Here is a 17,001-nt window from a genome sequence, read left to right on the forward strand (position 1 = left end):
AACGGATGGACTCTACATGCCTGGTTCCCACCGTGAAGCATAGAGGAGGAGGTGTGATGGTGTGGGGGTGCTTTGCTGGTGACACTGTTGGGCATTTATTCAAAATTGAAGGCATACTGTACCAGCATAGCTACCACAGCATCTTGCAGCGGCATGCTATTCCATCGGGTTTGCGTTTAGTTGGACTATCATTTATTTTTCAACAGGACAATGACCCCAAACACACCTCCAGGCTGTGTAAGGGCTATTTGACCATGAAGGAGAGTGATGGGGTGCTGCGCCAGATGACCTGGCCTCCACAGTCACCGGACCTGAACCCAATCGAGATGGTTTGGGGTGAGCTGGACCGCAGAGTAAAGGCAAAAGGGCCAACAAGTGCTAAGCATCTCTGGGAACTCCTTCAAGACTGTTGAAAGACCATTTCAGGTGACTACCTCTTGAAGCTCATCAAAAGAATGCCAAGAGTGTGCAAAGCAGTAATCAAAGCAAAAGGTGGCTACTTTGAAGAACCTAGAATATGACATATTTTCAGTTGTTTCACACTTTTTTGTTATGTATATAATTCCACATGTGTTAATTCATAGTTTTGATGCCTTCAGTATGAATTTACAATTTTCATAGTCATGAAAATAAAGAAAACTCTTTGAATAAGAAGGTGTGTCCAAACTTTTGGTCTGTACTGTATCTCCCCACAGAAACCAAATAACGGTTCCATGCTTGGACTTTACTTGTAGCCGGAACCCAGGTGGGTCTGTTGGTCCCAGAACCCTCTCCCTGTGACCTTCTGGTCTGGAGCTATGAGCCCTAAAGGGTTTTGTGGGTCGTTGGTCTGCCAGGATCAGCAGGGAGGGGGGGGACCCTTCCCAGAGGCGGGAAGAGTAGGGGTTGGCTACAGTTTAAAAGGCTTGTGCCAGCAAGTGGGCATGTCTTTTCTCTGAAGGAGGGTCACATCGTGCCATGTGTTTAGAGGTACCTGCAACCTGCTGACATCACTGCCCTCCATGCGACTACAGCAAAGGACTCATCACAACCCAAAAGGACTCATCCATCTGGTAAATTAACTTTTGCTCTGTTTAATCCTCTTTGTACCATACCACCTGTATTTGTAACCTCAGACCACTGTATATATCCTTGTGTGTGTATAGTGTATTGCCTAGTGAGCCCTTAAGGCGATTAAATATATAATTTTATCTTGCTCTGTCTGGTATCTCTATCACGAATCCCCACATCAGTGTTTTGGCCTAGTAATACGCTACTGCGGGTTGGTTTCTTACCTTATGTAATCCCGTTAGCGGACCCGGCTTATATCAAACAAGGAACTGGTGACAGTCTTTCCGGGCTGAGAACATGCGGTTTAACTGGAGCAGTGAAAAGGCTCTCTCAGCTTGTTGCCTCTCTGTGCCCGTGTGGACAGGAGGAATCTGTGAAAACTGTACCAAGACTGACCTTACCCGCTCCTTCAGGAGGGTGTTACGTCACGCCTTGGTAACATGTGACCATACCGTATCTTGTGAGCTCGACGTAGTTGACCTCAAGCAGGCACGAGGGGTGGTATCCCTCACAGATGGGGTTTTTGAAGCCTTGGATGGCCATAGATAGGGGTTTGTCAGAGGAGCAACAGGAAGAAACGTTTCCTGTGTCCTTTCACTAGCGTGCCAGGCCACGCCCCCCCCCCCCACTGTGATCATTCATCCTGATATAGATTCCTTGTTTGTCAGCAGCACATCCCTGCTTAGACAGGATGATGGCTGCTGACAATAATTTTATGTGCCACATAAACAGTGGATCACTGAGCAAATGAGCATTTTGCTTGTTTGTCAGATAATGGGCACAAATTCACACGTGGCAGTTATCAGGAAAGAACATTCATATGCATTTAAATTCTTTGTAATTTGCCCATTTTAATGAGCTCTTCGTCAGTGCCTACATGAACCCCCTTCATATATCTTCAAATATTTGTCCCCTTCATATACAGTCTGTACCAGCTGTCTTATGCAGTTGATACCAGCCTGTATCTACTGTGGCATCTGAGTGGTTAAACGGAGAGAGTCCTCTAGAAATTGTGGTGTGCCGATCATGCCTTGTGTAGACCCTCAAGCCTGTCAACACCTATTACACCCTGCCTGTGGCATGAAGTATGAAAATGCATATAATATCACTAGTCACCGTAATACATAAGTATTGCTGCAAATTGAACAATAGATTTTACGGGAGGTTTAAAGAGGTTGTGCCAAGTTTATAAGTTTTTAAGTCCCGTGGATAGGGGATAACTACCTGATTTTTGGGATCCAACCACTAGGAACCCCACCTATCTCAAGAACAGGGGTCCCATTCCCCATTTTGATAGAGCTGCAGATCATTCAGGAGCACTGCCGCTCCATTCATTCTCTATGGGAGAGTCAGAGATACAGTTGTGTTCAAAATAATAGCAGTGTTTTAAAAAAGGGAATAAAGCTCAAAATCCTTCTAATAGCTTTTATTTCCATACACAAAAATGCATCTGGAACACTACACATTCTATTCCAAATCAAAACATGAAGAAAAATGAATATTAGACTGTTCAAAAAAGATTGCAGTGTTTGTATTCTTTGCAAACTCAAACATTCACTATATAAGCTGAAAAATGTTTGAAGATTTTGCTTTACTTTAAATCACTGAACTAATATTTAGTTGTATAACCACTGTTTCTGAGAACTGCTGTACATCTGTGTTGCATGGAGTCAACCAACTTCTCGCACCTGTGAACAGGTATTCCAGCCCAGGATGATTAGACTACATTCGACAGTTCTTTTCTATTTCTTGGTCACCCCACAAGTTTTCTATTGGATTAAGATCCGAGGATTGGGCTGACCACTCCATACGTCAATCTTGTTGGTCTGGAACCAAGATGTTGCACATTTACTGGTGTGTTTGGGTTGTTGTCTTGTTGGAACACCCATTTCAAGGGCATTTCCTATTTAGCATAAGGCAGCATGACCTCTTCAAGTATTCTGATGTATTCAAACTGATCCATGATCCCTGGTATGCAATAAATAGGCCCAACACCTTAGTGTGAGAAACACCCCCCCCCCCCCCCCCCCAGTGTACTGTGGCTTGAATTTCGTGTTTGGGGGTCGTCTGACAAACTGTCTCCGGCCACTAGACCCAAAAAGAACAATCTTACTTTCATCTGTCCACAAAATGTCTGTTTAGACCAGTCAATGTGCTTATTGGCAAATTGTAACCTCTTCAGCACATGTCTTTTTTTTTTTTAACAGTGGTACTTTGCGGGGGCTTCTTGCAGATATATCTGTAAAGAATAAATCAAGGCAACTGGACATTGCCTTGATTTATTCTTTACAGATATATACCATGACCTGGATAAATGAGAACCTTCACAGGCCTTCTTGCAGATAGCTTGGCTTCATATAGGCCTCTTTTAATTGTAACAGTACTCACAGGTAACTTTAGACCTTCTTTGATCTTCCTGGAGCTGATTGTTGGCCGAGTCCTTGCCATTTTGGCTATTCTTCTTCTATCCATTCGAATTGTAGTTTTTCGCTTGCTTCCATGTCTTTCAGGTTTGGTTGCCATTTAAAGCATTTGCGATCATTTTAGCTGAGCAGCCTATCATTTTCTGCACTTCTTTATATGTTTTCCCCTCTCCAATCAACTTTTTAACCAAGGTACATTGTTCTTCTGAACAATGTCTGGAACGACCCATTTTCCTCAGAATTTCAGAGAGAAATGCACTGTAACCAGCATGTACAACATTTGCTGCCTTTCTTCCTTCAGTAAGGGCAATAATTCCCACCTGTTTTTCAAAGAATGAATAGCCTCACTAATTTAACTCCACACTGCTATTATTTTGAACATCCCCCTTTCAATAAGTGATTGAATTACAGAGAATCAGCAGCATGCATGTCATGACTGTTGGGTCCTTTGGGTTTCTATTACTCTACTACACCAGCTAGTAAATTATTTGCCATGTAGAAATATCATTTCTACCAAACAGTGATTGATCAGGTTAGTGATGTCTGACTGCTTTTTTTTTTAACACAATTGTACATAGTGGAGCGCTGTACTTGGCTAGCTCAGGCACTCCCATAGAGAATGACTGGAGGGGCATGTGCATACATGACCTTCTGTTCTTTCGTAGCAGGGGAACAACAGGATCCCCGTTCTCAGGATTGGTGAGGGTCCCAGCAGTTGGACCTTCCACGGTTAGCTAGTTATCATTAAAAATACACAGTCGAGTCACATTATTATGACCACTTGGGTGGTGGCAGTATTTCTAAAACTGTGCAGTTTGTGAACTCTTCTTGTGCTGGTGTGGTGTATCATGAGTGGACAAATGGCATAATTGCAAATAAGTGATGTGTAAACTGCAGAGCACATCATGCCATTGATGTGACAGGCGAACATCTGATATGAAAGTGTGTAAGGTGCAGACCGACACGCTACAGTGGTGATGCTCACCATCAAAATGAACCAGGGGAATAGTGTCTAAAACAACAGTTCAGTGAACCCTACTCCGTATGGAGCTCTGAAGCAGAGACGAATGGACAATACACCTCTGCTCATGAAGTTGCATCGGCAGAAAAGGTTTCAATTTTCATGGCCGTATCAAAATTGGACCTCCGCTGATTGACACAGGGTTGTCTTCTCAGATGAGTCATGTTTTCTGCTTCATCAAACAGATGGATGTTGGTGTGTCAGGTGAGAAACCTTTAGAGAACAAACACCCTGCAACCACTGGTGGAAAAACACAAGCTGGTCGTATCAGCGTTATGGTCTGGGGAATGTTTTCTTGGCATTCTCTGGGCTCACTCATCCATGTGGAATGCAGTCTTCCCTGGGGGGAATGGGATCTTCCAGCAAGACAATGCAACATGTCACAAGGCTAGTAATGTCCGACATTGGTTGCAAGAGCATAACCAAGAATAACCAGCTCATTTGCATCCCTTCCCTCCTTAACAAGCTCTGCTTCTAATGCCACCAGATGTAAGGCAGCTATCCTATAAGTCAATGTTCAGTTCTTAAAATAAGCCTTGAGACATGACTTGGATATTAAATAAGCCAGCACCTAATCTGCAGACAGCTGTTTCGGGGTGATTGCCCCTCATCAGTGTTATTTTAAGAGCTGAACATTGACTTATATGTAGCTGCCCTACATCTGGTGGGATTAGAGGCAGAGCTTGTTAAGAGCTCATTTGCATCCCTTTCTTCCCAGAATTCCAGAGGAGCATGTATGGCCTATAAGGTCCCTTTCACACGAGCGATTTTCCCGTGCGGGTGCAATGCGTGACGTGAACGCATAGCGCCCACACTGAATCCTGACCCATTCATTTCAATGGGTCTGTGTACATGAGCGTTGTTTTTCACGCATCAGTTCTGCGTTGCGTGAAAATTGCAGCATGTTCCATATTCAGCGTTTTTCACACAGCTCTGGCCATAGAAGTGAATGGGGCTGCGTGAAAAACGCATTGCATCCGCAAGCAAGTGTGGGTGCGATGCGTTTTTCACTTATGGTTGCTAAGAGATGTTTGTAAACCTTCAGTTTTTTATCACGCATGTGAAAAACGCATCAAAACGCATTGCACCTGCATGGAAAAAACTGAACGCAATCGCAGACAAAACTGACTGAACTTGCTTGCAAAATAGTGCGAGTTTTACTGAACGCATTCGGACCTAATCCATCATGCTCGTGTGAAAGGGGCCTAAGTCTCCTCACACTGATCAAGAGTAACAAGTACTACCCTTGCCCCCTAATTCCCCAGACTTGAACACAATTGAGCATCTGTGGGACCTCCTTGATCATTGTGTTTGCTCTTTGGAGTAGCCGGGATGCACTGCAATCAGGTTGGTTCCAGATACCTGTGACAGCCTTGTCATTTTTACTGTATAGTGAACGCCATATAAACAAAACCCAACCAACTATGCTTTTTTTTTTCACCCAAATAATCTTTTTTACGGTGTCACAATATGTTATAATATAACATGTTATGTGACATTAAATGGTGCATTAAAACATTACAACTTGTCCCACAAAACAACTAAAAAATAAAAAACATGGCTTTTGGAATGCATAATTTCCTAAATGGGCCTGGTCTTGAAGGGGGTTAAAGGACAAATGCCCTTTTTTTGTTAAAAATGTGAATTGTTTAACATTCAGATAGAGATGCATTTGAATTCATGTTCCTGCTCCCTCCCATATTATTGGCATGCATAAAGCTGCAGTAGCACTCTGTGAGCTGTATGTAATATGCTGAAATTGCATTTAGCGATTGTGAATTGGTAAAGCCCTTGTAAATCTATGAAAACATCAGACAGCTGGTTGTGTACGAGTGACTAAAGGCATCATCCCAACTCCTGCCTGACCCCCTCAAGATGTATTATGTGCATCAGATCAGAGGGAAATTCAATCTCCCCTGGTATTGGAGTGCATATCATGTCTGCCTACTTCATTCAACTCTTGCTTCGGGTCCTTTTACACTGGCAGATTTCTGCCCCCTAATGGGCACCAATCAAGGATACAGCATTGGGGCTCATTAAGTGGCATTTACAAGCGGAGCAGTGGCAGCCATTGGGAGTATATGGAGTAACAATTGGTAATGCAATTACCCATCCTTGTATAATGTTACGGTAATTTGTCAGCAGCACATCCCCATGTAGACAAAATGAAATGAGGAGTATTGGTACCATTTAAAAGATGTGAGCACCTGACAAACGAGTAATTTCACTAGTGTGATTATAGAGTGAGTGTATGGCGGTACAGAAAAAATATATGGGAGTAATTGTTGAGCCCCCTATGTACCATCATGATTGGGATCAAAAGCAAACATGTTTAAGTATCATATTTTTTACATGATGCATTATTTATTGCTGTCAGTTTTACAATCTCTTGTCTTGCAATTGGTAAACAATAACATACTGTACGAGTGACATACGTCCAGGTGCTGGAAAATATATTTAGTGGTCCTAAAAGCCGCTAGCTGCTACACTGTAGAAACCATACTGTCACTGTGAATGCAGGGCCGCAAAGGACAAAAAATAGAGCCAGGAGAAGACAGTCACATGTCCAAAAAATAATTACATTTTATTAAAGCTACAAGAACACATCAGTATACAGTAATTATAACTTGTAAGACCCTGCATAGAATTAAAGCACCGTAAGTTCTAAAGCCTGTATAGGTAGCATGTTAAACAATATGCAATAAACATCTGACAGGTGGTACAAAAAGAGAAGACCTTTAATGTGACCTCCAACAGAAAAAAGTCTGTACCAAGCCAAAGGTGTGGGGATCGGGGCTTGCACCATATTCTACCACACACAAATTCAAGTACCAAATGGCTTCCTCATAAGTCCCTGTTCCCTCATAGATCCTTCAGGAAGCAGGTCTGTACAGCAATACATGTGAGGCAGATTATAGCGCAAGGTCTTTTTTTTTTTTTTTACAATGTGGTTGTTTCAGATATTTATTGCATATTGTTTTTATTGATGTTTTAGTTTTTTCCATGTAATTAGTATGGCTTACATCATGGCATCAGAACTTATTTTCATTTCACGCTGGGTCTTGGGCTACTTTCACATTAGCGTTTTAAATTCCACTATTGAGATCAATAATAGGATCTCAATAGCGGAAGAAAGCACTTCAGTTTTGTCCCAAATCATTGTCAATGGGGACAAAACTGAACGAAACGAATTGCACCAAAATGCATCATGTTCTGTTTGGTTGCGCTCCCATCGCAAACAGAATAACGCTGCAAGCAGCATTTTTCTGTTTGCAACGTGGTGCGGAGCATGAGGGATCCGTCCTGACATGCAATGTAAGTCAGTGGGGACGGATCCGGTTTCTCTGACACAATAGAAAACTGATCCGTCCCCCATTGACTTTCAATGGTGTTCAAGACAGATCTGTCATGGCTATAGAAGACATAATAAAACCGGATCCGTTCATGACTGATGCATGCGGTTGTATTATGGTAACGGAAACGTTTTTGCAGACCCATGACGAATCCGCAAAAAACACCAATGTGAAAGTAGCCTTATCTGTATACAGTAATTTTTACTTGTGTGTTTTTGTAGCTTTAATATAATTGGATTATTTTTCTATCATTTATTTTAATGGATGTTCAACTGTCTTGTGACTGCATATACTGTGCCTTTTTTTTTTTTTTTTTTTTTTTTTAATTGTGTGTGCCTGTGCTATTTATTATATATATTTTTTTTAATTGTGAATGCAGAGAAAAGAAAACATATACAATATATAGTCAGAGAACACAATGCATTGCTCATTGGTTTCATTTCTTTATTCATGAGCTGATACATGCATAATCCCTTTAGTCTTATTTTTATTGGACTAATGTATAATTATAAGAGGGTCTTTAGACCATTTCACATTCTGTTCTTGCTATGGCAGCAAAGCTACCCATAAGTCTGTTATCACTGCCTCCAGCAGAATAGAACAACCTGGAGCGATAAGTCGTCCGAGACAATTAAAAACTCTTTTGCATAGACAGAATTTTCTTTAGCCTAATTCCTTGCCAGGTAGTAATAATTAATCCAAAGAACTCTATTAAGAAGAATAAACTTTGTGCCCTAAGCCGAGTAATTAATCCTGTTAATAAATAAAATATGGGAACATTTTGTTGCCACTGCTTTTGCATTAGTGTCTCCTGCTGCCAGAACAAGGTAGGAATACGAGACTATTAATATTACGTTTTTGCAGATAATGTTGAAGCCAGTGAAAAATAACTCTACGTCTGTTCACATCTACTGTATTTTACTGACTGTAAGATGCATCCCATTTTTAGACAACAGAAAGTTAGAAAAAAAATATTTTCTAGTTATAAAGCTTACCTGGTGATGCCACTGTGGGGCTGTAAATGTAATCCCAGTATAAACATTAGAACGCCACACAACAATAGTAAGCAAAATCTTTATTACATAATCCAAAACATGAACATACACATTTACATTAATGATAAAATACATATACTAAAAGAGTGCAAAGATATGGAGAAAAGGTCCCTCCAAACAAAGGATTAATCCCAATCAATAATGAAGCTCCACCGTAGTGCAAGATAAACACAAACCTACAGTACTACAAATATAAAGTGCAAACAGGCATAATGCAAAAATTCATACCGCCGAAAACATCAGCAGTATACCCAACAATGGGAACTGCTGAATCAATCAGATATGGACTGAGAGCTATAATACAAAAAATTATACAGACCCAGGATGGAGGGAGCGGCCCATCGTCCATTTCACAGTCGCGCTTCTTCACAGGGCTGTAAATGTTGCGGGGGTGAGGGGGCTACAGCACACTATAATAATGACTTGACTGTAGATATATAGACTACTGTGCTGTGTATTAATTGGCCTCCTACTGCCCCACTCTCATACACCTGAACTGAAGCATGCATCAATGTGCCTGCCTAACTGGCTGAGAGTACCTGCTTAGGGGGAAACAATGCTGGACGGTCTCTGCGTGGGTTATAGTATCCTAGTGTAGCTCTTTCTGAGCCTTCAAGCAAGTGTTTGTTACCCATCACTCAGTCAGCCTTTACTTTCGGAGCTTGCCTTTGGCCGGAGCAGCTATGTGATTACGATCTAAGCGTCTTCTGAGGACTGTACCCCCAAGGGTGCCTGGACTTCAAGATACCTATGCAGAGACCATCCAGAATTGTCACCCCCCCCACCACGCTAGAACTGAATTAATTACATGCACCACAGAAGTCTATCCATCTGCAAAGGGAGCTCGAGTCATTTAAGGGGTTCTGCAGTTTATTTAAACTGATGATCTATCCTCTGGATAGATCATCAGCATCTGATCGGCGGGGGTCCGACACCCGGGACCCCTGCCGATCAGCTGTTTGAAAAGGCAGCGGCGCTGGCAGTAGCGCCGCGGCCTTCTTGCTGTGTACTGCAGGCCAAGTGACGTCACGACTAGTATCAATGGCCTGGGCGGGGCTGAGCTCTGTTCACTTGAATGGAGCTTAGCCCCGCCCAGGCCATTGATACTAGTCGTGACGTCACTGGGCCTGCGGTAAACAGCGAGAAGGCCGCAGTGCTACTGCAAGCCATGAAAAATCATTCATTACAAGAGCTGTATAATCCTCAAACTAAAGGCTCATGCACACGACCGTATGCCGTCCAAGACATTCAGTCCGTGCGTGGGCCAGGCCATATGTCTCAGAGCGGCATACATCGTGCGCATGGGAGCGCACCGCATCATAGGTTACTTTGATACTATTGTCCTGCATTCATATGATCAAATGACTGCGGGACAATAGCCCCAATGTGCACAGTAACCTATGATGCGGTGCGCTCCTGTGCGCACAATGTATGCCGCTCCGGGACATATGGCCCGCTCACGGACCGTATGTCTTGGAGGGCATACAGTTGTGTGCATGAGCCCTAACTGCTCACTATGTAGATTCAGGGTGCTAAGATGTGCAGACCAGTCCATGGTAACCTACCAGACTTCACCTAACACACTGCAGCTGTACTCAACTGGAATCCACACCAAGTGTGGCCCAGCAATTAACAATATCTGCGGCTCGGCAACACACTTGTACTTGCGGCACCATGGTAGATATTGTGTAAAGGTATCTTGTCATGCTAGCTGCATAAAAAGAAAATTAAGAAAGAAATAGTTGCAAGCGATATTCACATTGACATTGTGTTCTGCACAGTTCTGGTTTTTAAAGTGAAGGGCAGTAATAATTTGCTCTGCTGTGGCTCTTTCTGCCAAGAACACCACAGCCCTGGCAGACTTAGTTGTGATCTATTTGCGAATGGATCCTTCAAATAAATTTCAAGTTATAAGGAATCTTCCTACAAAACCATATATTAATATCCTCAGCTTCAGACATGTTACCAATGTTAAAGTTCATTTGTTTTCTATCTCTGTCCTTAATAGCTGGTCTGATGTATCTGATTTACATGTACAGTATATGTTCATCTCCTGCATTAAAACTCTGCTAGCTCCATACATTTAGAAAAATTTGTAGTGGATAAAAAAAATGTTATATTAAAGGAGTTGTCCCTTTTTAATGATGATGATGACACTTGCAGTAAATAATAGCTTGTATATGTACCTGCTTGCGCAAGCAGGGCCGCTAAGGATGAGCAACTGATCTATCTTTTTTGATCCAGGTCTATCCTAATTGGATACGGTAAATGTGCAATTACAAGGAGGAAAATAAAAAATGTGCAGCGGCCATATAGATCTCCACAACAGGAATATATCAATAAGGAATTGATTTAACAGCATGAATTAGAAGATTTAGCCAATTCAAGCTACAGGTTTCAAAGTGTCTTCTCAAGGGCTCCTGCACACGACCGGATACAGGCCAAGAGCCTTTTTTTTTTTTTATTATTCCTTCACACAGTGTGCTATCTGCATCTTTTGCCGTCCCATTGAGATGAATGGGTCCTTATCTGATCCTCGAATAACACGGATCGGGTGCAGACCCAAACTACAGCCGTGTGCATGAGTCCTAAGGTTGTATTTGCACATTCTGGTTTTTAGATGCCATTTCTAAAGCCAAAGACGAGTGGTTTGAAAAATAGAAGATTCAGTCTTTCCTTTATAAGTCTGCTATGTTTATAATCCCTTTCTGACTTTTGGCTTCTAAAACTGCATCTAACATGAATGTGTAAACCCAGCATCTGGCTGCCACAAAATCCACTTGTCCCCTTTGCACGTGACAATAATCTGATCGCTGGGGGTCTGGCGATCCCCACCGATCATGAGAAGAGCGGGCTGAGCATGTGCGCTGCATCTCCATTCATTCTGTTGGGGACTGCTGGAGATAGTACAGCAGTCCCATAGGGCATGAATGGTGTGGCAGTGCCCATGTTCTACCTTATTGCTAACTAATAAGATGATTACTAACTAAAAAAACATGAAATCTTACTTTTCTATACTCTTTTATATAGATTTTTTTCCATTCGTCATACCAGTGTTTGTAAGTTAATTAATAATTGCTTTGACTTGAGGCGGCTCAGATTGCGTAAACCACTTAATGTCATCCTCCCAAGTAGTCGGCATGTGTAAGGGGAGTGGTACTGGAAGCAGCTGGCTGTAACTAGCGGTGCTTACAGAACAAATAATCGCATTTCTTATACTGTACATTAGCCTATTCCAGGATACCAGGGGCTCAAAAAAAAAATCATAATCCGTACTGAAAACTGATCAGTAAACTTTCCAAATCCTGTGGTGATTACCAGCACGCCTTCGGGTGGCTTTTAAGCTTAGGAGATCTGTTTGCTTTTCACGTGCAAACACTTTTTTTTCTCTGTACAGGTGACCTTTTTCCTGGGAATGGCTGGAAGGAGTTTTAATTAATGCAAACTGTGTGGTAAATACTTGTTTTATCTGGTCGTAAATGCAGACATGGGGTTATCTTAAAAATGTAACAGATAAAGACGCCACTTCTATTCTTCTCCGTGCTCTTTCCAGTTTTACATCTAGGAAGCGCAGTGCATTAGGTGCCCATATACTGTGCTCCACCAGCTCACAAAGCTTTTTATCCTTTACATCCTTTCATGTTAACCACTTACTTGCACCTTATAACCAAGCGTTTATTTGTGTAGTTAACTCCACTCGCCATATGTCGCTTTTACAGTGGACACTTTATTGGACCTTCACTTAAAGGGGTTGTCCAGGTTCAGAGCTGAACCTGGACATCCCTCCATTTTCACCCCGGCAGCCCCCCTGACATGAGCATCGGAGCAGTTCATGCTCCGATGCTCTCCTTTGCCCTGCGCTAAATCGCGCAGGGCAAAGGCATTTTTCTGAGTTCCGGTGACGTACCGGGGCTCTCTATGGGGCTGACAGGAACCCCGGTGACGTCACCGGCACTGATTTGTAAAACATGTATATTTGTGGATATCTTGTACTGTTGTCACCAATACCACCAATATCTCACATGAATACCTTCTCTGGTGTGATGGAAATAAGGTCTAATCATTTCTTTCTTCACCATTTTCAAGATCTCTGCTTGCTCTCAGTCAATGGGAACATTCATTGTGAAAGGTGCAAAGCTCATTACAAATAGGAGCACAGATACTCATAGCTAGACATGGACATCGATCAGTTGTAAATGATCAGTGCACGTTTTCAGCCACTGGATCAATAATTTTTCCCGTTCACCGAGCGGAGATCTTGCAAGAAGTGAATGACTGAAACACAAAGTAAACTTGAAATTCTGAAGAATTTTTTCAGTATTCAATGAAAACCGCTTCCAATTGAAAGAGTTGTCCATCATCAACATTATGGTATTTCAGAAAATGAATTGAATTAAATTATCTGAATTAATGGGACTATTAGAGACAACCCCTTTCAATATGCAGCCTCTGCTTCCTTTGCTGGTCACCCTGGATCCCACTCTCAACACCCCCTTGCAGGGAGGAAGCTGCGGCCAGACAGTAGTATTAAAGGGGTTTTCTCACAATACAAACTTATCTCCTATCCACAGGATAGCTGATAAGTATCTGATCAGTGGGGATAAGACTGCCAGGAACACGTATGACAAGAATGGTTCCCATGTCCCTGTATGAATATGAATCTGTATTGGGACAGATGGGTGAGGCTGTACTTGGCCATCTCCAGTGGTTCCATACAGAGTGCATGCTCGACCAGCAAATCTGTTCATATGAAGACATGGGTCTCTCTTGATCAGTGGGGGTCCCAGTTATTGAACCCCCACAAATTAGATACTTAGATGGATAGGGAATAAGTTTGTATTGTCGGAAAACCTCTTTAAATGACAGCCATACAGATGTCAATTCATGTCATACAAGAATGTCTTAAGTATGCAAGCTCTAAGAGTACGACCACATGGCACGGTCGTGTGGTGGTCGCCCTGTGGTTGAGTACTGTGCAGCTTCACAGGCCACAGCTGGCTGTAGTTAATTAATGCTATTGTTAATGGCCACATGGTATTGAAGGTGCAGCATGGCCATTAAGAGCATGTTCAGATGGAGGATTTTCCACACAACAAAATCTGCCACGTATCTAACTGCAGATACCGCCACTCTGTTCTGAGGTTTCTGTCAAGGTTTTTCATGTAGTCCCGCTGCAGGTTTAGCTCCATAGAATAGAGCTAAACCATGAGCAGGCTCCCGCTGCAGGTTTGTAAGGGTTCCATGCGATAACAATGCCAAGAATGGACCTGTATATTGTTGGTGCAGTCTTGGAAAAACGCCCTGTAAAATTACTTGGCCACATGAACTTTGTTCTGACTGATGGTGTATGGACACAATTAGTGATGAACGAAGCGTGCTTCGGATCCTAGATTGAAAGTCACTTCACTCAAATCTTCGGATTCCATCTCCATACAGCATTAAAATATACGGCCTCCGATGAAGTGAAGTGAGTCTCGTGAGACTTTCTTGAATAACTTCGGTATTTGATTTTTAAACAGAAAAAACATTTTGGATTCGAACTTTGGTTCGGTTCCGAGGTACAAGTTGGTACTGAAGATGACCCCCACCCCCCCATAATGTGCATATACCCTAATATTGCATATGTCTTCGTGAGACAACCCCTTTAACTCCTGGTCAGATCTTATTGTAAGACAAACGCCTTGTATCACAAACCATTGCTCCACAAAAATTGTCTAACACAAGTCACAACATTGCCTCAGCCATACATTCACCAAACTAATGAATAAGTCTGTAACCTCTATCCCTGTCACATTTTAGAAGGAATAATGCTGGTGACCGAGAGAAAGCCTTACACGTGATGCTTCAGGTGCTGCCGGCCTGCGATCACCCAGCACCGGATATGTTCTGCTTGTGTGGACGGATATATAAAGACATGTTTTTGGATTCTGACTGTAAGGACATGAAGAGCAGGGACAGTGCAATTGAATGGTAAGATGGATATATAGGAAGTCATAGTTTTACCTTCTATTTTGATTTAGACCTAAAATGTAAGATGGAACATAACACAGGGCAAAACGAGGGTGAAGTGTACCGCACAGTTATAGTCATGAGTACATGTAAATGTTGCATATGTGCAAAGTGACACGAATAATCTGCAGTCTTTTCAAAGCATATATTGAACCGTCTTTTTGCTTTAAAGGGGTTGTCTCACCTCCTGCTTTGCTCGTTACCCTGAAGGTCTGTGAGCGCCGTTTCTTAGCTAGTGGGTGGCGGGGCGGCTTCCTTTTAGTGATTGTACAGGCAAGCAAGGCATGTGTGGTCCTGAGTCTGCTAGTGTATTAGAATCATTAGCAGCCTCGCCATAGCGGACCTTTAGCAGATTGGTTTTTTTGTATTTTTTTTTTTCTCTATGTTGTAATAGGTGTATAGAACAGCTGGAAGGCTGTAGCGTATGCCCTGGAGCTCTTCTTGAAGAGGACGAGCTTCGGCTGGGTATGGGAGCTTAGGCAATTATAGATACGAGGTGGCCGGGGCTGGGATGTAATGCGCATGTACCAGCCTCTATGCGAGATCGCTCTCGCAATTCCCGGTCACCAGAAAGGCTGGCTGCTTCAGTTACAGTAAGTAAGCGCAACCACCACTGCTACATTGCAGCGGTGGTCGTAACACCTAGAAACAAGCAGGGTATAAAAGGTTTGAAAATGTCAACTGGTGGAACACAGAGGCATAATGGTAAATAGCTATACATTAGTAAATCACTTGACATACAGTGATGAGGTTAGACAACCCCTTTAATAATGTCAAATCTTAAGCATACATATAACTTAGGAAGATAAAAGAGGGAAGACTGCGCCCTGTGGTCGTACCCTCTCTGTACCACCAATTACCACATGACAAAACCATAGCAAATTGTATCAAAACCGCATGCAGATGAGTTTTATTATGCACTTCTCAAACTGCAACTAGTCTAAATATCTTTAATATACTTTAATAATCAGAAACAGTAGGTTAAACTGTGTAGCCGATGTGCGAGTATAGGGGGTCCTCTTAAGTAATAGGGGACTTTTGGTATCTTGTTTGGACAGTTACCTTTAAATACTATGAGGGAAATTTATTAAATCGGATACGTCCGTTTTTTAGCTTAAAAATGTGTCACTTGAAGCCGATTGCGTTTTCTGCGACATTTGGTCAAATTTTGTGACATTTGGTGTTCCTCGACACCTTTCAAAGTTGCCTATGTTCAAGAACTAAAAGTAAGATTATGGCATTTTATTATGTGGGACTTTTGCAAAATTCGCTACCTATGCCAGGTAACCCCCGGTATGCTTTTACCCATATAGGTATAAACTACATTGCACTCACACCAAATATATTATTAAGGTGCACCATTTCATGTTCAGGTTTGGTGCGGACACGCAAAGACAGACAAAAACAACTGCAAATGATAGATGTCCCCCAATGTGAATTCTTCTATTTGCAGTATATTTTATCTTGCAGTAATGATATTTCTCCATGCTAAGACAAAACTACTGAATAAGAACATTATTTCTATTAGGTATCGCAAAGGTTTTGACCTACAGCCATCCTTGTATTCAGGAATTAATCTCGCTGTTTTACTTATTGTTGCCGGGCAGCAGTTTGAGACCTCCATAGAACTTCGGAAAATAGGTAAATATTAAAAGTGGAAAGGTACCTATAAGTCATTGATTGTGGGACGCAGGGCTCGCCAGCCAGTGACTTGCGAGCTGCTTTAGCCTTGCAGGCACCGTGTATATGGCTTTACAGATGTATGTAACTGCAGATAGTATTGTGCCGTGGTTACTAAGACTCCTGCGGAGTGAATCGGTCAAATGCATCACACTCTTTGGGGGGAATTTATCATCCGCCCCCCCATGCCAGTTTTCTGGCATAGAAAAAGTTGAAAACATGTTTCCGTTTGTGACATTTTGAATGCCACTGTGACAAAATTTTGGTACAAGTGACATTTCTACACCGCCCTAGCCACTTTACGAAAAGGGTGCCAGGCGAAGGAGGATAGGGGGCTGGGAGAGCAGGCCTGGCACATTAATTTTCATTCGCACCAGTTTTCTGGCATGAATGAAGACAGAAATCTGTGG

The 17,001-nt window shown here is 42.3% G+C and overlaps 1 protein-coding gene across 1 annotated transcript in view; it reads left to right on the plus strand.

Annotated features, from left to right (window-relative positions):
- MAP3K15 (mitogen-activated protein kinase kinase kinase 15) overlaps positions 1–17,001 on the plus strand; it is a 180,413-nt gene that overhangs the window by 90,704 nt on the left and 72,708 nt on the right. The window contains exons 7-8 of the mRNA XM_044283982.1: positions 14,702–14,872; positions 16,440–16,552. Coding sequence (XP_044139917.1) covers positions 14,702–14,872; positions 16,440–16,552 — 284 coding nt within the window. The remainder of the gene's footprint in view (positions 1–14,701; positions 14,873–16,439; positions 16,553–17,001) is intronic.

This window comes from Bufo gargarizans, chromosome 3 (genome assembly GCF_014858855.1).
Source record: "Bufo gargarizans isolate SCDJY-AF-19 chromosome 3, ASM1485885v1, whole genome shotgun sequence".
NCBI lineage: Eukaryota > Metazoa > Chordata > Amphibia > Anura > Bufonidae > Bufo > Bufo gargarizans.